General features: G+C 34.9%; 1 protein-coding gene across 1 annotated transcript in view; it reads left to right on the forward strand.

Annotated features, from left to right (window-relative positions):
* LOC113517944 (1-phosphatidylinositol 4,5-bisphosphate phosphodiesterase classes I and II) overlaps positions 1-24,795 on the forward strand; it is a 59,831-nt gene that overhangs the window by 18,586 nt on the left and 16,450 nt on the right. Inside the window, exons 4-7 of the mRNA XM_052898709.1 lie at positions 4,492-4,625; positions 14,099-14,284; positions 14,950-15,141; positions 16,052-16,234. Coding sequence (XP_052754669.1) covers positions 4,492-4,625; positions 14,099-14,284; positions 14,950-15,141; positions 16,052-16,234 — 695 coding nt within the window. The remainder of the gene's footprint in view (positions 1-4,491; positions 4,626-14,098; positions 14,285-14,949; positions 15,142-16,051; positions 16,235-24,795) is intronic.

A 24,795-nucleotide genomic window follows, 5' to 3' on the forward strand; every position in this document is an offset into this window, starting at 1 on the left:
TAAACTTTATTGACCAATAAAATGTGGTACAAAAGGTGGACGGAATGTTATAGGCATTCTCTATCAGTCCACCTTTAGGATGTAGTGGAGACACTCGATGGCGGTTTGGGTTATGGTAAAATAATTTATATTTTGCTGTAATATGGACAATTAAATACATTCATACATAAAATAAATATATGTATGTCTTAGATTATGTAGAGCATCGAGTCTCAAAAACGGGCCAGCTTATTGTCAGCTAATTGTTAAAATAGCTAATTAGTTTTTTATTCAGTGTTCTATATACTTACGCACATAATGTATCTGGAAGTATCAGTATTTAATAAATAAAAAAGTTTTTACGCAAAAATAGACAAAAATTATAAAATAAAGTTGGAAGTTATAAAGGAAACACTCATAACTATTTGTCACGTAAAATTGTATGAAAAAGTTGCCCCGCTTTTCTTGAAGCATTTGTATGTAGACTATAATCTAAGATGTATAGATATGAATAAGAATACTTATTATTCACTTAAACTTTTAATTAATTATAAGCATTTTTAAATAGTAATTTGTTGTGATTCTATTCTCCATTCGGTATCCAATATATAGATATATACACACATACATATGATGAACTACTGTCTACCAAATTTTTTTTTTATTTAGAAGACCTAAAAGGTACCTAAGCATGAATACTAGTCTTAAAGGACTGGGCACGTATTCTATCGGGCAACGAGTTTTGTCCGTTTCCATATCATTAATTTCTTACATCTTCGACAAATCTACAAAGATTTTGTTGCAAGGAATTGGTCCTAATTTAGTCCCGATCCAAGTGGTGTTTGTTTGGGAAACAAAATCTTCATTAATAGGATTATTGGTATTGTTGACATTGTTGTCACGTACCGCATTATTACTCATGCTATATCCACATTTCTACGAAGGGAAGTAACTTTACAATGTACTTGTACTATTCCTAATTATATCAGCCCTCCTTCTCTCTACATAAGTGGCTAACAAATCTATCCATATAATCGTTTCGGCTAGATCCCGTATAAGAGAAAGAACAAGACGCCGAACGTTGCAGGGGGAAGGGATTATTAGTAATGGGGATGTTAATCCCAATTGCTATTAAAATATCCTATCAAGTCGATTTACACGTGGTTCCCCCTGGAAATCATCGTGACTAATTTATTGTTGAATTCGTTACGATGAGTTAACTGACTTTTCTTTTTATTTTCAGCAATCAACCCTCATTGATGCCCCGCCAGTGTGTACCGATTTTTTTAAATGGTTTATAGTGGAATTGTAATTCTGCCTGCACTATTGGTATACGCTGATGAGGCACCAGTGCCAGATGTTAAATAAAGATGAAATAGCTCAGTTAGCCCATCGTGACAATTTCAACACAATAAATCACGGTGGTTTCCAGGGGGAACCACGAGAAGGTCGACCTGATAGGGTTTATTGTTAGCAATGAGTATGCTAATCCCCATTACTGATAATCCCATCTCCACCAGTGTATAATGATAGCGCAGGCGGGCTACCATTCCATTAACATCCATTAAGAAACCGGACCTCGTAATGTCAAAATTATCTAATAGATTTGGTCGCAATAACGATTCTGTCAATAGTTTTATTTTTGTCTTGGGTGTCAGATGGATATTTGATACATGTGGGTTAGAAGATAGCCAGCAATACTCCCTGAGCTACGTACGTTTTTAACTACATTGTCAGTACAGTGTCAGTTGGTAGATCTATAATTAATTGTCGAATGAACTCATTTAGACAGAGCAATGCGTTTCAAATATTATTTATTATATATAATTGTTCGGGATATGTAAGCTTTGACCGCTTGGTCTATCGCCCACGGGTTATACCTTATACTGGAGTAATACTCTACTGTGATTATGATATACAGCTACTAATCCTGGCTCCGCCAACAGGAAATAGCTGTGGGTGTGTATGACGTGATTGTCACATTATTACATAGGATATCTCCTTTGATGACCAGACAATTGGCGTGTGTAATCATTAGTAATATTATCATACATACATACATACATATCTGTCAAGTAATGTTTATGTATTATATGTGCATTTCTTATATGTATATTATATTTATATTGTGTATTGCCCTAATGTGTTACTATAATTGTCATATATTTTTCACCACATCTGCTTTTCATACGCTTTCTGTTTTTATCCAATGGTTAGCTGGTAGATAATGCCATACAGCATTAAGCTCGCCATTTGTACAAAGTTTTATTGTGCAATAAAGAATAAAATAAATAAATAAATAACTGCAGTTGCCAACTGGCCTTACAAAATGCCCCCTTATGGGGGAGTCCTATGTTCAATATTGGATAGAATTGCTGATGACGCACGAATACGAGCTTCACGGATTGGTCGTAGTCCGGTCTCTGATGTCGAGCTACCCTCACTCACTAACAATAGATTTCGACGAAACTTTTTCATCACCGATTGAATTTTTAATTAGCTTGTTTTGGTCAATAATAACTTTCTCGAGTGGTTAAAATTGGTAGTGAAAGCACTGTTTTAGTTAACTCGCGAATAGCAACTTCGGTATTTTTAGTAGACATTTCTATATTTTAACTTGCACGAATCGGACGTTCGAGTCTCGTTTGGATTTGGATTCGAAAAGAACATAGGGTAGGTATTTTTTATTACGGTCACTCGGATGAAGTCACGGGTAGAACTAGTTGCTAATATGCACATTGTAACGACCTAGACGCTGATGGTAGAATCATAAAAATTTAGTTTGAGACTATATACCATCACTTTCCATGGTTGTTCCTTTTCATTGGTTTGATACGCCCTGTACCAAACGTTTATTATCTAAGTAGGTATGTTTATTTTTGTGTATATATGTTTTCTATGTATATAATACTTGTTTGTATTTGCGATTTCCTCCGCATGACCGGAATATGTTGATTGACCGGAATTAATAACCTTATGTCCTGCTCTATCTAAAATAGTATGCCAAATTTCATAATTAATATTCCAAGAGGTTACAAAGAAATATATAAACTTAATTTCACGTTTACAATATTAAATTAAGGATGTAATTTTATGTAAAGGTATTTTTCAGTTGTCTGGTACACCTAGTAAATCTTCTGCTTATTAGGGAGAAAGGAATTGTTAGTAATGGGATTTATTAGCCCCATTGCTAACAATATACCATTATCAGGTCGACCTCCACGCAGTATTCCCCCTGGAAACCACCTTGGTCAATTCTTGTAGAATTCGTCATAATGGGCGAACGGATTTGCTTTTATCCTCGCCTATCATTTTTCACTAGTGCTCCATCAGTGTACATCGATAGGCAGGCAGCTACTATTTCATTATAATAAAAAAAATGCCCTCTGCTTATTAGTTAGGTTGTTGTTGAAATCACCGTGTTATGGACTAGTAATTTATGACCTTAAAAACGTGAGTTAAAACTCATTATAGATTAACACTCATATATTAAACAGTCTAACGTAATCCGCCCATAATTAAATATGAACGATAGGCTTGTCACACGGATCATTATTATCAGGCAAATTTGCTAACAGGCTGACTAGGCTGGAACCTAAAGCGGCAAATTTGGTTACAGTGTATTAAAAAAATATATGTATTTAAGACGGTTACCACTATCTATCAGGTGGGCCGTCAATTTATTTGCCAGTTTAAGTTGCATAAAAAAAGTTAGGATTTTTCGTTTAAGGTCTGGGGATATTTATTTCCACCGTCTCCTATTATAGCTACGTCTATACCTAAATTGCGATTGTGACGTGTGATTTTACTTTAATAATAGGCCACGTTGTGTTCAAAATTATGTGAGTAAACTACTATATTAACTAAAATAAGATTATGTACTCCCGCTGATAATCAGCGCTGCAGCATAACGCTAAACTGTAGCAAAACGGGACCCTTGGGGGAAAGGGACTGTTAGTAATGGTGTCAAATAGTCCCCATATACTAGCAATATACCCTATCAGGTCGACCTCCACGTGGTTCCCCCTGGAAACCGTCGTGTTTCATTCTAGTTGATTTCGTCAGAATGGGCTAACTGCTTTCATCTGTCATCTCTCACTGGTACCCCGCCAGTGTGTATCGTTAGTGCAGGCGGGGTTACCATACCATTATCACCCATGTAAAAAAAAGGGGGACCATTTCGCACACATACATGTTATGTTACTCTGTATGACCCTTTTTTATAAGTGTAACAATGTTTGCTGAATAAGCTATTATGATTATTATTGCCATGCTCGATAACTAATGAAAATATTTCGCTTTCACAAAATATTCTCTTCAAAGCTTGAAACGTGACTCACATGAGTATTTACAGTTTATCTCCAGCCAGAATTGCACACACGAATGAAATGAAAGGAATAAGAAAAATAATCGTACCGTTTCTGTTTGCATTCATACGCCGCGTACCGCCTGTGTATGTATATATGTATGTTAACGATATTGAAATAAAGTTTGTTTTAACTTTCAATCTAGATGTGGACCGAGGAGTTATTCGCGCTGGCGCACAACCCGTACCAACTAAACAATCCCACCATCAAGTTCCTAGAAAAACTACACACGAAGATAATTCTCAAGGCTGACAAATCTGGGAAGATACTCGTCAAAAAGTAAGTGTACCATTTGCATTTTTTGTGCGTTTATATTTAGTTTAGAGCGTCTGTCGCGCACGGTAGGTGCTTTATACAGGGTGATGCGGAATGTTTAGAATCTACTAATGCTATAGAATTATTTTTATTTAACCTAACGCTATAGAATTACAGCAACCGTTAACTGTCCGCTGCTGAACATTAAGCCTTTTCCATAAGGAGGATTTGCCAATGTTACGCAAGACAGGCGGGTTGCTAACCGTAGTTAGATTTTAGTGATGTTTTAAAAGAGATGCTTCTGCTTATCCCCCGACTATTAAGTTAGCAGCTCTTACGGCATCCTCGAGAAAGGAAGAGGTGGCCCATTCTACGCTGGGACCACACGGCCATAGAACATTAGGATAGAAATTTCGAGAACGAAAACTAAACTGAATGTGAACTTCTCATTAAAATTTACTGTTTATTATTTTTATAAATAGTGCAATAAAGTGTAATTGAATGAAGAAAAAATGTATAAATAAATAAAATGAAAGTTTAGCTTTCCAAACTAATATAACAAGCTGGACGCGTTGTGTGAGTGGGTATGAAGGCTCGTAATTTTTTTGTCATTCCTCGACCTATGTTGCTTTGTTGAAAATGTTCAGTTTCAGTTTTGATAGAACATTCCTTTGAAAGGATGCTGACCGTTTTGATTGCACGCTGTATACGTTTTTGCATCTGCCAAATATACCTTGGCACACGGAATATGTAAGTTGGCTGTGATTGATGCAACTTTAACGATTAAAGGTCGATTTCAACAAATTTTTGTTAACGCTTTTTAGAAAATCGACAAATCTAAGAAGATAATTGTATAAAATATTTATTTACTCTTTATTGCACCATTTAAAAAATAATAAAAATATACACTTATGAAGTACAAAAGGCGGTCTTATCGCTAAAGCAATTTCCTCCAGACAATCTTTGGGTACAGGAGTATGTCTATTTTTTTTTCTTTCGACATGGAAAATATTGATAGCTTTGGCCTATAGCCTCTGTCAACTAACCTATTTAATACCTTATTCTCATAATATGAAAAGTTATCTCTTAGTGATTGATCGACCTTTGTTTTACAAAGAGAGTAAAGGTCGACCAACCATTATAAGTTTTTCAAAGGGGACTCTTTATATAAATTTAAATTATTTTCGTTATTTGTACCTAGTAAAAAGTTTTGTTCGAATAATGACGAGTATTTCGTGTATTTTTAAGATGTTATTAAGATATAATAAATACCTGACGGTCGTAACAGTATTGGAAAATTTTGATGACCTCACGCGTACTGTATGATTTGGACTAAAAGCCAGCAATCTGCGAATATTAATTTGAATCAATCTGTCATATAAATTCTGTCATCAGTCGGATAAACGTACAATCCAACAGAATAATACTAATTTTTATTTTTATATCAGTCCTTAACTGTTCACTGCTGAACATAGGCCTATGAGGGGAGTTTTATCAGTATTTGCCACGTTTGGTAAGCGGATTAGTAACTGCAATTAGGCTTTCGAGATATCATAAATAGTATAGAGTTCCCTTAGTCACCTGTTACGGCATCCATGGGAATGGAAGGAGTAGCTCATTCTATGCTGGGACCACATGGTAAATAATACTAATAGACAGACTTATTTATATTTTGTTCAATGTATGTTCGCAATGATATAATACCTAACCTTAATGACAGGGGGGAAAAGATTGTTAATAATGGGGAAGTTAGTCCCTATTGCTATTAATATACCCTATCAGGACGATCTCTACGCGGTTCCCCCTGGAAACTATCGTCACTAATTTATCATTGAATTCGTCACAATGGGCTAATTGACCTGCCTTTTCATCCTCACCTATCACCTCTCACTGGTACCTCGCCAGTGTATACCGATAGCGCAGGCGGGGTTACTATGCCATGCCATTTCACCCATAAAAAAATCTTAATGACAATAATATATTTTTTATATTTTATCTACGTAGTATGCATTATTTAATTTTCTTACCAGTTACAGTTAATATTCCAATTATTCGCACAAAGCGCTTTGTTTCTTCGTTTCTCAAGGAATGGGATTGTCTCCTAGCGTCTGTATTTCATGACTGTTATAACCTGGAATCTTTAAAGGCTGCTTGTTTATCTGCATGTAACGTTCAAACCACCTCATAACTTAACATCAGGTGGTAGTTTATGTTAATAAAAAATACAGCTTTTTGATACTCAATTATTGTTGATTATTAGATATGGGTAATATCCGATATCTATATATTGAGTTCTTCTATGTTGCGTTGGTTTGGCCATTTGGAGAGAATGGATAAAAGAAGAATTACGAAAGAGATTTATGGAGCAAGAATGAATGGAGATATCGGTAGGGGCCGCCCTAGACAGACGTATGTCGACCAAATGGGCGACGTGCTGAAGAAGAGCCAAATTAAAAGTACCCGTAACCGGCGAGCGTGTATGAAGAGATTGATGAATGTGGAAGAAGCGAAAGAAGTTTGTTTAAATCGAAGCATTTGGCGTTCCATTGTTTCTGCCTAACCTAATGGGAGACAAGCATGACAGATATGTATGTATGTATAAGTTCTTCTAGACATTGATGCCATTGCGATATTGCCCAAACCAGTCGGATATCTATATTCGTTACGAGCGGCTTTTTCTTTTTCGGTATTATGTATTGGATAACCGATATCGTATATGTCTGTTATTGGGCTAATATATTTATAGATATTGTAACTACAATATATAGATATTGCTAGATATTACCCATCCCTACTGATTAACCCGTTAGAGATTTGCCATGAAAATAGATGCACCGACTGTTAATAAATTAATGTTTAAATCAGTTTATGAGACACTTGTATTCCCACCAGGATTGGGTACTATTGCCAGTGTCAATTATTAAGGTTAAGTATCATTGACTCCGGAGGTGTGAGGTCAACACGGGGGCGATTGCATGGCTATAAATTAAATGCTAATTTGATGTGTTTTCTGACGCTCTCAATTTTCAATATTAGTAGATAATAGGTAGTAAAACCAAGGCTACTTTATTATATATATTTTTACTTTTACTGTTGATTTTTTTTTATTTTTTCTTTTATTAAAATGAAACTGCATAGCGTCCCTATTAAAGTATCACCAAGGTCTAACTGCGGTTGTCAACCCGTCTGCCAAGCGTGGCAACTACTGGCAAAACTTCCTTTATGGGAGAGGCCTATGTTCAGCAGTGGACTGTTAACGACTGATTTGGTATGGTATGATGGAGACTACAACTTGTTTATATGGGTACTTCTATCTTTACATAACTTTTTTTATGCAGCTTAGAATGGTAAAGAAGTTGACGGCCATATTTTTTTTTTGCAACTTAGAATAGCAAACAAGTTGACGGCCCACCTGATGGAAAGTGGTAACCGTCGCCTATAGACATGAGCAGTACCGTGGACATAACAGAGTATACTGTTTCGCTCATGATACTCCCCATGCGTTGCCATTCCTGAGGACTCAGGTGATATTCCTCTGTACCCTGTAAATTCCTGTCATATCCCACCCTTCAAACCGAAACACAGACATGCAAACACAACTGCTTCACGGTAGACACATGAATAGGACGGAGGTGCTCAAGCAAACGATTTTTAAATAAAGTCTCCCTCTGCTGGCAAAACATGATGGCAAAAGGGTAAACGTGACATATAGACATTAATGTCGATTTTATGTTTATGAATTTTTATGTAATCAATAAACTATTAAAAGTATTATACCCTTAATAGTTTCATTAACTGATGATCACTGTAAGTCATCATCATTAGTAAGTGACCTTATTTTCTAGCATTTACTTTAAAAGGTTTCTTGGATATATCGATGGCAAGGTAAAAATGGGTTCCGCCCAGGCTTTCCTAGAATTTTCTCCTAGTTTCTGTAGAAATGTACTTGCGTGCGACGAGCTTTTAAGACAATTAATTGTACATAATACATTTGATCCAGTGATATCTTTTTATAGTGCTTTTATTGGGATCCACCCATTTGCTATAAATAGGTGTATAATGTTGACCCATTAGACAATACTGCGTAATTTTTTTTTAAACTAGACCTGTCTGTGTAGTTAATTATTATTTTTTAAATTATGTAATGAAAATAGGACTTTATGATTTAACGTAATAAATGTTGTCTGATTTTGAACGTTTTTTTTATATAACTTAGAATGGCAAACAAGCTGACGGCCCACCTGATGGAAAGTGGTAATCGTCGCCTATAGACATGAGCAGTACCATGGACATAACAGAGTATACTGTTTCGCCTATGATACCTCCCATGCGTTGCCATTCCTGAGGACTCAGATGTTATTCATCTGTACGCTGTAAATTCACGCCATATCCCACTCTTCAAACCAAAACACAGGTAGCAAACACAACTGCTTCACGATTGAAACACGAATGAGACAGAGGTACCCAAGCAATCGACTTTTGTACAAAGTCTCCCTCTGGTAAATGGTAAAAAGAACGTACCTAAATTCTAAGCCCTAAAGGTAATTAGTGCATTAAAGCTAAATTATTGTGTTACAATTTTTTTGTGGACTAAAGCTACATTTTATTCATTATTTATTTATTCATTAGTACATACATGTGTACATGGTAAACTTAATGTTAAAAACATTGCCTCCCAGTCAACCTCAAGAAGTGTCAGAATACTATTCATAATTGATATACATATATACTAAAATTCATTATCTCTGGAACAGCTCAACGACATTTTAATACAAATACACATTTTAATACAAATCCCGTGTCGTGATATTCGTTCCCGCAAATCTCCGAAACAGCGCATTCGAAAACGAAATTCTGTAAATGTGTATTGTTTGCTCCAATTTGGGAATAGGATGGTTTTTATTCCGATAAGGAAAATAAACTCGATAGGTGAGAGCAGGGAGCAAAATGTTTGTTGGGTCGCCTACTAATAATGTATAAATCGAAATACGAGTATTATTATTTGTCATTAGAAAATAATATCAATAAAATATTCAAAGTCACTAAAAGTTTGTTTTAATTTAAGATTTAGTTCCATAAAAAAAAGTTTTTCTATAACCACGAATTTTGATTTTAGAACTAAACTACTATATTTGACAAAGGTTCTATGCGACCGATCTGTAAATATATCTTTAAATAAAATAAAAGAATTTTCAAATCGGTTTAGAATCGGTGGAGTTATCAATTGAGAACCTAATGTTTTTTTTTTAATTCGGTTGAAAATATATCTAAACCTTATCAAAGAACCTAAACCTATTAATTACAATTTAGTATTACAGAGGTTGTTGCCCAACTCGCGTCTAATTACTAGTTAATAATAACTTATAATTTATAACGTTCGTGTTTGATTAAATTTTATCAATTTTGCATGTCTGTTTACGTCAATATTTCGTGTCATTTTTCACAGACTTCACACTGCAGGGTATTTATTCTTAATTCGTTTGTATTTTCATGTGTATGCCACGACACCTTTTTCTTTTCATTTAAGAGTTTCCTCTTGTCGGTGCAACTAATTCATGCATCTTCTTCCAGCCAGCTCAATCCCAAGACATATCCTTGACCTCCCTATACGACGTGACACCTAGTGTTTCTTTTATCTGTCCCATGTAGTAATTCCTCGGTTTTCTCCTTCCTCTTTTGCCTTCTATTTTTCTTTCTAACTATATTCTGTAAACAATGTTATATCTTCACTAATTTATAACCGACAATTTTTATTACATTGAAGTGATTTTCCTCATACAAATGTTCAACTGACTTCAAAAAAGAAGGAGGTGGTTCACACACCGGTTTTATTTTTTATAGTTTGTTATCTCATAGATCCGTTAGTTATAAAAGGATTTGTAAATTATTTTTTAATTGAAAGGATCATCACGAATAAAATACACGTGTATATGAATATACCTATGCATATGTCATGGTAGTTTGCCCCCTGTGTTTAAAAAGAAAACTCGTTTATTGTTTTTATTGAAGTGTGTTTTGATCATTCGAGCCTTATTATTTTAATTTATGGCTCATAAACTAAACAAATCCTAAACAAAGAATAAGCGAGTTGAAGTGGCAATGGGCTGATCATATAGCTCGAAGAACCGATGGAGAGAAAAGGTTCTTGAGTGGCGGCCATATGGGCGAACGCAGTGTAAGACGACCCCCCACTAGATGGAGGGACGACCTCAAATGTATTGCAAGGAGTCAGTAGATGCAGGTAGCTCAGAACCGTTCCTTATGGCAGTCTATTAGGAAGGCCTATGTCCAGCAGTGGACAGATAATAACTGAAATGATGTTAATGATGAAACAAATCCTGTTTAGGTTTTATAAAGTGGGTCTATCTAGTACTAGTAATTTACAGATACAGTAAAGAATACCTATATAAGGTCGACATACTGTTTTTTGTGTCTATTAAGACTATAATGAATAAGTTATAAGTACTTTTTTTTTAGATCCAATATGTATTAGCATTACTAATAGTATTGATAATTTTCCAGTAATATAAAATCGATTAACATAAGCGTGATTTATCTAGAAACGACTGAGTCGATTTAATTGTGATCATCGAATTGTTGGCATTGTTTAAACGTGCAGTGGTTACTTGTTTACAGGCATTATTGGGTACATTATTAGCGTTTGTAAATGACTTGGTCATTGTCCATACTATGAGTTAACGTGACGCTTAGAATATGCGCATGACATAATTTTATGAAGGCTGCATACTTGTGCCGTCTGTTAAATATTTACTTTATCGAATACTAGCTGTTTCCCGCTACTTTGTACGAGTGGATTTTAAAAGTAAGAAAACTAAGGAGCTCCCTCCCAATGTTTTCACTAGAAACTACACTATGGGGCTTATCAAAAAGGGTTAAATTAAGGTTTCTTCAGTGACGTGACATCCCTAGTGTTAAAGGTGTCCATAGGCTACAGTGACTGTTTACCATCAGAGGGACTGTATACTTGTTTGCTACCTTCGTGGTATAACAAAAATCAAATAGGCCACTTCTAGATGGCGGATTAAGATAAATGTAGCAATGTGGTTACTCTTGAAATAACTCCAATAGATCGTTATTGAAATTGAGACGTTTTACACTCTCGACTTGTAAAACACTAGCGACATAATAGTTCCATATTGTTCTGATAGACGCATATTAGTATTATAGTATTACTTGTCAATGCAAACCGATTCCAATTCTCACCTAATCCCTAATTGTTGTTTCATGAGTGCTGTATAAAATTGTCATTGGCAATAGATTGGACCGATATCAATATTGGACTCAAAAGTAGACCCGCAGTTTTTAAGTTAAAACTTCAGAAATACAATTATTATATACTCTGTTATGTCCATGGTACTGCTCATGTCTATAGTTGACGGTTACCACTTTTCATCAGGTGGGCCGTCAGCTTGTTGTTTACCATTATAAGTTGCAAAAAAAAATGGTGAAAAGTGCATTTAATTTGATGCAATAGTTTTAACGTGATGCCGCAACGAACATATAGACGGACACATAGAATTTCTAAAAATTATTGTTTTGGCATTTATTGGTCTTATTCTCCTTACCGTGTGGTCCTGGTATAAAATAGACCATCTTTCCTTTCCCGTGGGTGTCGTAAGAGACGACTAAGACGACGGAACTTAATAGTCGGGAGGGAAAGGGATTGTTAGTAATGGAGACTGAGAATCCTATTGCTAGCAATATATTCAACCAGGTCGACCTCCTCGCGGTTCTTCCTGGAAACTATCATGGTTAATTCCTGATGAATTTGTCATGATGGGCTAAGTGGCCTGTTTTCATTCTCATCTATCACCCCTCACTGGTGCTCCGCCAGCGTATCCCGTTAGCGCAGGCGGGGTTACCATACCATTTTCACCCATAAAAAAAAACTTAATAGTTGAGAGACGGACAGCAGCTTCTAAAAACATCTCTAAGGCCTAACTGCGGTTGTCAACCCGTCTGCCAAGCGTGGCAACTACTGGTGAAATCCCCCGATAGAGGGAGGCTTATGTTCAGCAATGGTCAATTAACGGTAGATTAGGTACCAATAAATATTGATCTTATGAAAAACCTTCATATTATTTATTCTTAAGTATTTTCCATGTACAGACATTATCTACGCATCTATTACATATATCTAGCTTACAATTTTATTATATTAGTAAAACGTTTGCTCATAGACTGACTATTTTTACTCACCTAAAAATGGAAGGCAATGTTTATTATGTTTATTAATATTTAAGGTAATAAAATACGATCTAAAGCTTGATTCTTTTTGTTTATTGCGTAATCGGAATTATATTTTTAACGATTTTCTCTTATTTGGAGGTCACGATTTTTTTTTTATTGTTTACTGTTTCACGTGTGTTGGACGTTACGATGTTGTAACAAGTTTTATTGCTATGTCATCATTAAAAAAAAAAGGAATTTTGCTTTATCTGTTAAAAATACAGTTAGAGTACTTTTTCGAAATGAAATATTTATTTATTTATTTAAACTTTAATGCACAGTAAAATTCTATATACATTTGGCGGATTTAACACCGGACGGCGTGCTCTACCAATCAACCATTGGGCAAACCGAGAAATACGTAGGCGGTGTATTTTTGAATAGAGGAAAAATAAAGCTAAAATACTTGATAAATTCATATAATATAAACATATACATAATATTTTAAATAAATAAATGTATACATACAATTAATACATACATAAAATATTACTGTATAAATAGCTGTAATATATTACAAGTATATGGGGGGGGGGGAGGGGTGTTCTTTTTTAATGGGTGAAAATAAAATGTCGACCCCGCTTGCGCTATCGTTGTACGCTGACACGGAGCATCAGTGAGAAATGATAGGTGAGGATGAACGTAGGCCAGTTAGCCTGTAATGGCGAATTCGACAGGAATGAATGAACGATAGTTTCCAAAGGGATCCGCGTGGAGGTCGACCTGATATATGATGCTAGCAACGGGGTTATTAGACCCCATTACTAACAATCCTTTTCCCCTCATTATCGGTTATTAGATCTTATTATATTTAAATTAAGCTTATATTACGACTAGGATGTGATTATTATTGATAATTTAACTGCACTTTTGAATTTTGTAAATTATGAATGATGAATAATCTGTAAAATGATCTGTATCTGTTACTTTTTTTTTATACAACTTAGAATGGCAAACAAGCTGACGGCCCACCTGATAGAAAGTGGTAACCGTCGCCTATAGACATGAGCAGTACCATTGACATAATAGAGTATACTGTTTCGCCCATGATACCCCCCATGCGTTGCTATTCCTGAGGACTTAGGTGTTATTCCTCTGTACCAAGTAAATTCACGCCATATCCCACCCTTCAAACCGAAACACAACCATGCAAACACAAGTGCTTCACGGTTGAAACACGAATGAGACAGAGGTACCCAAGCATTCGACTTTTGTACAAAGTCTATAAATATGTGTTTTTGCCGCAGCATCGTCAGGTTATTTGCTCAAAACAAAGAAGACAAGAAACGGGTGGAGAAGGCTCTGAGCGAGTCGGGCCTGCCCACCGGCAAGAATGACACCATAAGCCATTCCAAATTCCAGTTTGAGGACTTTTTCGCCTTTTACAAGAGCCTCACGCAGCGCACAGAAGTACAGAAGATATTTAATAGTCTGTAAGTACTGTAGATGATTTTAAGAGATGTTTTTATCCGCTACTTTTTACGCGTGGATTTCAGAAGTAGGAAAAGCAGTGAGATAGACCAGTTCTTGAGGGCATATTATGGTAATACATACACCAGATTTATAAGTTGTATCTTCAGGTACACACCTGTGAAAACTGCATCCAAATTGGTGTAATAGTTTTTGCGTGATGCCGAAATAGATATATAGATAGATAAAATTTCTAATAAAAAATATTATTTTGACTTTTACTGCTCTTATTAATTAAGATTCCATTTATAGACATCGTTTAATTACGATTTTAAACTGATTTCAAAAAGAAGGAGGTACTCTGTTTGGTTGTTTTTATGTTTGTTACCTCATAACCCTGTCAGTTTTCAGCCTTTTTTTATGCCACTTGGAATAGCAAACAAACTGACGGTCCACCTGATGGAAAGTGGTAACCGTCGCCTATAGACATGAGCAGTACCATGGACATAACAGATTTAGATTTTTTTTTATCTGAAAGGATATACTTATATTGGTCCTATAGAAATTTCATCAAAATCGGTTCAATAGTTTAATTAAAATTATTTTTTTTTGCCACAATTAAAGTCGGTCTTTTTTTCTGGATCACAATCTTTTCGATCAAAGTTTTTTTTTATTGTTTCTAATATAGAACGGACGGCAAACCCCACCTATCGGCCACGCAACTGGTGGACTTTCTGAACGAGGTGCAACGCGACCCTCGCCTCAACGAGATCCTGCACCCGTACGCGGACCTGCAACGGGCGAAGGACCTCATTAAAGCATACGAGCACAACAAGTATCACCAGCAGAGGTCGCAGCTTACCTTTGACGGATTTTTAAGGTACGTTTATAAATGCCCGTGGCTTTGCCTAAGTGAAATAGCATAGAAGGTATCCTGTGTTTCCAATGATAGAAGTTCAATAGAAAATTCATATTAATTTAGAAATCACTTCGCTCTTGTGGTTGTGGAAATAATCCTCAAAATAAATCATTACGTAAGTCTGTAATACAATCGACATAAAGCTCCACACGTGGCGCGCTAATCATTCTCATAATTTGCCAAAGGGAGACTTTGCAATGTCGTGGTAAAAGAAATGCAAAGTTCGTTTCTTTTTTAAATGGGTGATAATGGAATGGTAACCCCACTTGCGCTATCGGTATACACTGACAGGGTACCAGTGAATGTTGATAGGTGAGGATAAAAGCAGGTCAGTTAGTCCATTGTGAAAAATTCCACGAGAATTAATCACGATGGTTTCCAGGGGGAACCGCGTGGAGGTCGACCTGATAGGGTACATTGTTAGCAATGGGGCTGTAAGACCCATTACTAATGATACGTTTCCCCTCTGCAAAAGACGACTTTTAAAGAGTATCATGGGCACGTCTGTCCCACTCGTGTTTCTGCCGTGGATCTACTGTGCTTGCATCGCTGAGTTTCACTTTTTACCACAGGAAGATTGTGCAAATTTCGTCTGTATGACTAATCATCTGCTGTCCTGAAGCAGTTGTTTATATAGCTGTGTCTCGGTTTGAAAGGTGGGCATATGGCAGTGAAATTATAGGATACGGATACATAACATAGTATTTGGGAATAGTAAAGCATGAGGGATACCATGGGCATAATAGTGTATTCATATCCATACACGACCAAATTCCCACTTTTCATTAGATGCGCCGCCAGCTTTTTTGTTATTTGAAGTTGCATAAAAAAAAATACTTTATGTTTTTCAACTGTTATGGTTATATTGCAGATTCCTAATGTCGGAGGACAATCCAATAGTTCCGTTAAGGAAGTTGGACCTCTGCGACGACATGGATCAGCCGCTAGCACATTACTTCATCAACAGCTCTCACAACACGTATCTAACGGGACATCAGATCACCGGCAAATCTAGCGTGGAGATATACAGACAGAGCCTATTGGCTGGCTGTAGGTAAGTGTATTTATTTATTTTTTTTGTACTCAGTAAACTTTGTAGAAGTGACGAGCTTAATGCCGGATGGCATTCTTTAGCAGCTAATCATTAGGTAAAAACGGAAAGCGATTTATGGGCAGTGGTGGTAAAAAACATATGTATAATTAATTGTATTGTATGCCCGATGTATGGGTAGGCTGTGTTTTCCTTTAAGATTTTAATAACATCTTACGAAAAATTATAATGTACAACTCACAATAAATATTTATTCTATTCTATTCTGTGACATAAATTATTTGTTGCATACTAATTAATTATACATATACATAAATCGTCTGATGACCACAGAGTGTTTGTGGTCAGTGATTTAATATCTAATGTTATTTCTATTTGAGTTAAATTTTACCAATATTGTTCCTTTTAATTATTTATTTATTCTTTATTGTACACAAAAAAATATAACATATATATATATATATATATATATATATATATATATATATATATATAATAAAGGTGTACAACAGGCGATGCTTTCCTGTAAGAGTTCTCTTCCAGATCCTGTATTGGGGAGACTTAAAAGCGGGCATCCAGTTAATAGAAATTAATAAAAAATAATAAATATGTTGACATATATAAGTAACTCATACAATTAAAATCAAAATACATACATATCTCTATACAATAATACATATATTATTATGTGTTTATATACAATTATGTGTTATTGTACTGATGCTTTCCTGGGTTGAGCATATAGGGAGACTGTAAAGCTCATCCAGTTGATGAAATAAATAAATAAGTGTATAGAAATAAATTTATAATATGCTAATCATTTTCAAATGTTTATTGTGTGATTTCGAAGTTGGCGCAATTAGAACTCACATTTTTTATTTCATGCCAATTTATTGTAATATAATAAAAAAATCAATACAAGTCACTTGGAGGCCTAGTTTGGAGGGTGTGTTTCTTAATAAACCCAAAAACTTATAACGCCAGAGGGCGACAAGTAGTAGTAGTGGTAATAAAAGAAGTCCGTTGAAAAAATTAGTTTATTTTATCAATTCAATTAAATTTACCACAAGCAACTGTTATTGACCTGACGATTAAATTTGGGCGTTAACTAAAAATCAGATCAATTACAAATACACTACAAAGTAGGCAAGGGTAATGCTGGATACCGATACGATGATATTGGGTTTGTCTGGGCATTGTATATATATAGATATTACCCACTCACCTACTATAAAGCCTAGGGGGGAAAGGGATTGTTAGTAATAGAGACTAAGAATCCCATTGCTAGCAATATATCCAACCAGGTCGACCTCCTCGCGGTTCCCCCTGAAAACTATCATGGTTAATTCCTGATGAATTCATCATGATGGGCTAACTGGCCTGTTTTCATCCTCATCGATCACCCTTCACTGGTGCCCCGCCAGCGTATCCCATTATCGCAGACGGGGTTACCACTCCATTTTCATCCAATAAAAAAAAAACTATAAAGCCTACTTACTTATTATATAAATATGTATTAAAATAATAGAAATTAAAGTTGCCTGATATGTAAGTAACTAACTATCTGCACTATAATTTCCAACTTACATCTGTTGAACCGTTTGACCCCTGTATTGATATATTAGTTGCTAGACTATAAATAAAGTAGGTCAGTAAGGTTTAAATTTATAATTTATGTAGTTTAAAATTAGTTAAATCTCGTCTAGAGAAGCTGAATGCAAAAATAAAAGTTGGCTTCACGTGGGAATCGAGAAACGCGTTTTTAACTTTTATTTATATTATATTAGGCCGACCGTGATATCGATTGAATGGGGTAAAAATTATATGCCAAAATGCCAAATTTCTTGACGAATAGTTGAACCGTTAAGTCGTTAAGAGATAACGAAAAACCGATTTTCAGATCTATAAAAATAACTATCGATCCGGCCCAGCTTCTTCGAATGGGTAGATATAATTTTCGGAAATAATATAAAAGCCTATATTACTCGTTACTAATATAGCTTTCTATGCGAGAATTTTTAAAATAGGATGAGTAGTTTTTGATTTTATCCATTACAAACAAATAAACGAACAAACAAATTTTTCTTTTTTATAATATATATTAGTATTTTTTTTAATGGTTGATAATGGAATGGTAACCCCACTCGCGCTATTGGTATACACCGGCGGGGCACCAGTGAGGGATGATAGATGAGGATGAAGCAGGTCAGTTAGCCCATCGTGACGAATTCAACAAGAAATGTTCACGATGGTTTCCAGGGAGAACCACGTGGAGGTCGACCTGATAAGAATATGCCCATATTGCTAGCAATGTCGAACTTCATTGCTAACTATCCCTTTCCCCCCATAATATTAGTATTGAAATATATCAATTACCAAATGTAATATATCTCTATTCGACTAATTCTTTTTTTTTTTCGTTGTGTTTGTAATTGTTAAGACAAGGTTTGTATAAAAGAAAATGTTTAAAAAATCGTACGGAAATGTGAAAGGAATAAATAAAAATTTAGATTAAAAAATTGTCATACAATAGCAGCGATTTTTTTATATTTAAAAGTAAGTGGTCTATAAATTCTCTTTCCATCGAGTTTATACGACTCTCTAATACTGTATGTTGAATATCATCGATGGTATCACAAACTTGATGAGTGACCAGGACTTTCCTGTCATTTATGAGTATAGAGAGAGTTAGTGGGAAGCAGTAGGGACCTTAAAAACTTGTGACAAAATTGACAGATTGACTTTCAGTTGTTCAGTTTCTTACATTGTTTTCGTTACATACTCATATTATAAAGAGAATATTTAGTCTAGTATTCTGTATTAGTACACCCGTGCGAAGCCGGGGTAGGTTGCTAGTTTATATATATGCTTATAGTAAGGATAATGTATATTATTTTTAAAACTTATATTAATTTTTTTAACGATGTCTATATAATTTATAACGAGAAATTTTATGAACATATGTTTGTCGTTTCCGACAATTATTTCGACTTCATTCTTATGCCTTCTTCAGGGCAAGTACGCCCCCTGAAGCTGAACAAACATAGTAATTTATATTACTATTAAATAATAGGTGTGATAAACACAGTAAGTTTATAAAATTTACCGTTATACACATATATAGACAGGGTTTTTTTTTTAATGGATGATAATGGAATGGTGATCCCACCCGCGCTATCGGTATACACCGGCGGGGCACCAGTGAAGGATGATAGGTGAGGAGATGAAGTAGGTCAGTTAACCCATCGTGACGAATTCAACAAGAATTGTTCACGATCGTTTCCAGGGGGAACCACGTGGAGGTCGACCTAATAAGGCATATTGCTAGCATTGGGGCTGTCAAACTCCATTACTAACAATCCCTTTCCCCCATATAGACAGGGTATAGTATATATTATACCACTGATGGAAAAGAAACATGTGTACAAGCATTGAATGCCCTCGTAATATCAAACATCGAAGACAATTATTATACAATTGGAAACACATTAAAGTGGTAACAAAATACACATCATTGTTACATCAGGCCATTTTGATTACCTTGTACGTCACTTGTGGAAATATTATAATTTATTTTAAAAATAAAAGAAGAACAGATATTGTTTGCGTCGAAGTGCTCCAGCCAATTAATTATTCAGCGGCCACTTCGCCGAAGTAGCTTTTTGTTTTAAATACTTAAAAATCGAGGGTCCTTAATTTTTTTTAGTAAATATTATATTTATATCCAGCATTAAGGTATGAAATAATCTTACTATTTCAAATGAGAAAGTTTGTAATATTGTTTGCATTTTGTTAGTCTATCACGTTGAAACGTCTGAATTTATTTAAATTGAATTTGGCACACAGATAGACTATGTAATATAGGATGCTTTTTATAACTAATATATAAAAATGAAATATAAATATTGTATCCTATCCAGGATAGGCTCCCACTATCCTCCTCCTCTAACTTTGCCTACTTATTTATGAACAGAAGTGTACTTGTAAACAAAAAGCGCTTGGTAGTGATAAGTGGAAATGAATTTCCATTCATCCCTCCCCCAGTGGGGGAACGTTGATAGGGACAAATAGAACTGGCCCTATTTACAGTACCATTTGTTATTTCAGTTTTGTCCCATTTGTTTATTTGAAAGTCTAGCCGTCTTGTTAAAATAACACAACTACGAACATTCTCGATTTGTTTTCTATAAAAATATATATTTACATTAACTCTCGTCGGAGAAAAAAACAAACTAGGTACAGTGAGCAAAGAAAATATTCAACCCACCAATACGCGACGACCAATACAAATACGACTTACCAATAACCCTAGAATTACCAGAATATAACGGCCAGTGCCTAGAAATAAACGGATCGATATCGTAGTAGTACCTACTAGCACCATTATACTGCAACGCCCGTGAGCTCGAAGATCTAGACGAGAGATAACCTTCTCATTTACCTACTTGAACGAACCATTTTTTTTAGCGATGAATATGGAATAGTAACCGCGCTAACACTATCGGTACACGTTGATGGAGAGAAATAGATGAGAACGAAACCATTGTATCGAATTAACATGGAATAATTCATGATAGTTTTCAGATGGTGTATTAAACTAAATATCGCCTTGATGTGTAGATTTGAACATTAAACTTTATCATCATCATCATCATATCAGCTGTTAATTGTCCACTTCTAAACATAGGTGTCCCCATGAGGGGGTTCTGCAGTAGTTGTCATGCGGATTGGCAACTGCAGTTAGTTTTTGGTCATGTTTTAAGAGAGACGTTGCTGTCCAATCCTTGGTCATTAAGTCCCCTTAGTCGCCTCTTACGACACCCAAAAGAAAGTAAGGAGTGGCCTGTTCTATGCCGGGATTATACGACCATTAAATACTGTAGTGCCAGGAAATTTTATTTTATTTATTCCCGTATATAATATAATTTTCTCATTTTTAAATTGTATTAAAATTTTAAATTTTATACCCGTTGTAAATTTTGCTGGAGTTTTCAACAGGAGAGGCATCGAAGAGATTGGTTTAACAGGGTATCACGTTGTCTTTATAGTCATTAGAATCTATTAAACTATCAAACCTAGCAAATCCCCTCTCCTCCTTGAACAATCCATAAAATTTTACAATGCTGGCCATGAACTATTCCTATAAGTGAAGAGATCTAACCTAATTACCACACTGGAGGGGAAGGGATAATGGAGGAATGGGAATAATGGGGTCTAACAGTCCCATTGCTAGCAATATACACTATCAGGTCGAAGTCCACGTAGTTTTCCCTGGGATCATTGTGGTTAATTCTTGTCGAATTCTTCACGATGGGCCAACTGACCTGTCTTCATCCTCACCTATTGTCTATGACTGGAATATACCGATAGCATAGGCGGGGTTACTATTTCATTTTATCCACTAAAAAAAAATCGCCGCCACTCTTATCAGGCTGTATTTCATTTTAAATTTCCTGATACTTGTATTCTTATGGTATGCTTCTTATAATTTAATTTTCTTTACTTAGTCCTTTCTGTAATCAATACGTTTGACTAGTTAGTCTATCGACCGCTAGTCAATTTATTTATTTATTTGGGCACAGCAACAGTATTACAATTCACATTAAATTGAATATAATGAATTTTATAACTAATTGTTTTAAAATTGTATACCATTAATTGCTACGCACAGCGTTAGCTTATACTTCAATATTATATACAATAACAATTGAAAATGAGAACAATTATATATTAAACTCAGACACTTCTTTTGCCATTTTAAGAAAAGAATTTAAATTATAAGCAAAAATGTCCAATTCATTACAATTATTATTTGCACATGCGGAAGAGAGGATCATTAAAAGTTACATTGTTATTACAATAAGGTACATGAAATAATTTTAATATTCTCTTATTATCTCCTGTTTTAATCTCTTCTTATTATAGAGTATCATTTATAACAATAAAAGCATTCCCAATATTTTAGCGAAGCTCTATTTTTTTTTTATTATATCTTTTTTCAATGGTGTAGTAGTAATTTTATATTCGGATGACTAAGTCTCACATTTCATTGATAACCTTTCCGATAACCTATTATACGGGTCGCGTGAATTTTTTTAACATACTTGCTCACTCAAGAAACTAAGTAAGAACACTTAATAAAAACAATATGAATTATGGTATCAGGTTAGTCATGGCCGCCAATAGTATAATCAGAGATATTGCAGGTGTGTTGGCTAGCCTTTTGGGAATGATTCTTCTTTTTTGGAATTTCAAATTCAGTTTTGTGAGGCTTTCAAATCGAATTTCGTTCCCACTTCTGCCTTGAAATAAACAGAATGATATATTGCTATTTCGATATAAAGGCTTAGAAATATAATGCCTTAGAATTACCCTCTTATTCATAAAAACGTCAAACCACTTATTAACCTAATATTAATTATTGAACTGTTTTGTCTCTTTCTTTTGTGTTGAATTCTTAATTTAAACAGGATATTAGTTAAAATAGGTTTTGTTTTTTATGAATAAGGTGGTTAGTTTTTAAATTTTGTCTGTAGACTTGAGGTGTTTCGCGTCTATATCTTTTCAAGCAACTTTAAAAAGAGTTTTCAGTTAGTATGATTTTTTACTAAAAGGTTCTCATAAGGGTCTCATAACTCTATCAATTCTGACTCGATTTGACGAATTATTAATTGTCTGAAAGAAAGTTTTATCAAAATCAGTTCAGTAGTTTAGTTTTTAATTTAAAATGACTGGTTTTGTCACAATTGGACGCAATCTTTAACTATATGCAATTGAAAATGGCAGACAAGTTGATGATTCACAAGATTTTTTTCAGCAAGAAAACATAGGTAAATGATTAAATCAACGACGTTTTCTCTTTCGTGTTTCATAACTATATTATAGATATCAATACTGAGTCTATAAAAAATGAGCCAGTTACTAAGCGTAGTCGAGCTAAAAATCATTCACTGTTTACATTTTTTCCTAATATAATTAAAACTATGGCTATGGGGTTATCGGCTAGTCGTTCCAATTAATACAAATGAGTCGCGATCCCATCAAAGTGATTAGATAAAGCAAAATCGTTGAGTGCGTTTATCGTATCGCAAACACTAACGACTTCATTAGTACATTTTGAAATAAAAAAAAACTATGATAATATTTTTTTTTATGTAACAGAATGACAAACCTGATGGGAAGTGATATTTAACCGTCGCCTGACTCTCGTGTTACTCTTCATGCGTTACCATTCCTGAGGACTATGGTGTTATGTCTACGTAGTACGGGTGGATAATTAGGAATATCTGAATATTGTATTTACTGTATTTATATATTAACCCAATATATCGTCACCTCTACGGCAAATTTACGAAGTTTTTTTCAAATTTGACATTTCTTTAAAAATCTACATTTTGCGTCATACTACTTATTGTGGCTTATTTTCAAATTTCTATCTCGAACGGTTAAAGAAATCGAGTAGCTCGAATCTCTATATTTTTGTGATATACCCAAAGTAAACTTACTTAGCATATTTTTATAGTATTTTCTATAATAAACACTTTAATTTGAAAATATCAATAATTATTTTATCAATTTTTCAATCCTAATTTAGTTATTTTACATGAATGATTGCTTTAACGTTGTTATTTAAACTGAAGTTTTCTCCAAACACGTGATTTATACCTTGGTATATTTACGAAATTGGCACTTTCGTTAGTTAGCCAGATGTTAAAATAAATGATTTTCTTTGGCAACTTACGAAAGTGCCACTTTCGTAGATTTGCTGTTGTATAACTTAATACCTAGGAACTCTCATGTATGAAGGTGCAAAGTAACGAATATGCATTTATTTCTGATACTTGTAATATAATAATAATTAATTAAGCGTATTCAATAAAAAACAGGATTTTAAAACTAAAATGTTAGCATGATTTTTTACAGTAGTCTTTTGTTAAAAGTTATTTGCATTCTAATGTTTCAAAACGTTCCCCTGTAAAATGTATCTTTTTCAATTTCGTAAGTTTACCATAAAGGTGACGATATGTTAAATATCGGGTACTCAATATATAATATCGAAGTGAAGAACCTGATCGAAATTAATATAACATCCTACTGGAAACTGTTAGTAATCCGGACTACAAGTCCCATTGCTAGCAATATACCCACCCCGTCAGGCCGACCTCCACGTGGTCCCCCATGAAAACAATCGTGCTGAATTCCTGACGTACTCGTCACGATGCACTAACTGACCTGCCCTTTCATCTCATCTGTCATTTCAAACTCCGCCTGCACAAATGGTATACGCTGACGGGGCACCAGTGAGGGATGATAGGTGAGATAAAAAGGCAGGTCAGTTAGCACAACGTGATAAACACCCCTGGAATTCAGCACGATAGTTTCCAGGGGCGGCCACGTGGAGGTCGACCTGACAGGGTATATTGCTAGCAATGGGACTAATAGTCTGCATTATTTACAATCTCCCCCCCCCCCCCCACCAGTCGGACGGAATCGCTGGTATAATATGTTCGATATATTAAAATGCCATCAAGAAGTCATAACATAAACAGTGAATTGTAAACAAA

The sequence above is a fragment of the Galleria mellonella genome, unplaced genomic scaffold, assembly GCF_026898425.1.
Source record: "Galleria mellonella isolate WM207_F2 unplaced genomic scaffold, CSIRO_AGI_GalMel_v1 utg537, whole genome shotgun sequence".
Lineage (NCBI taxonomy): Eukaryota > Metazoa > Arthropoda > Insecta > Lepidoptera > Pyralidae > Galleria > Galleria mellonella.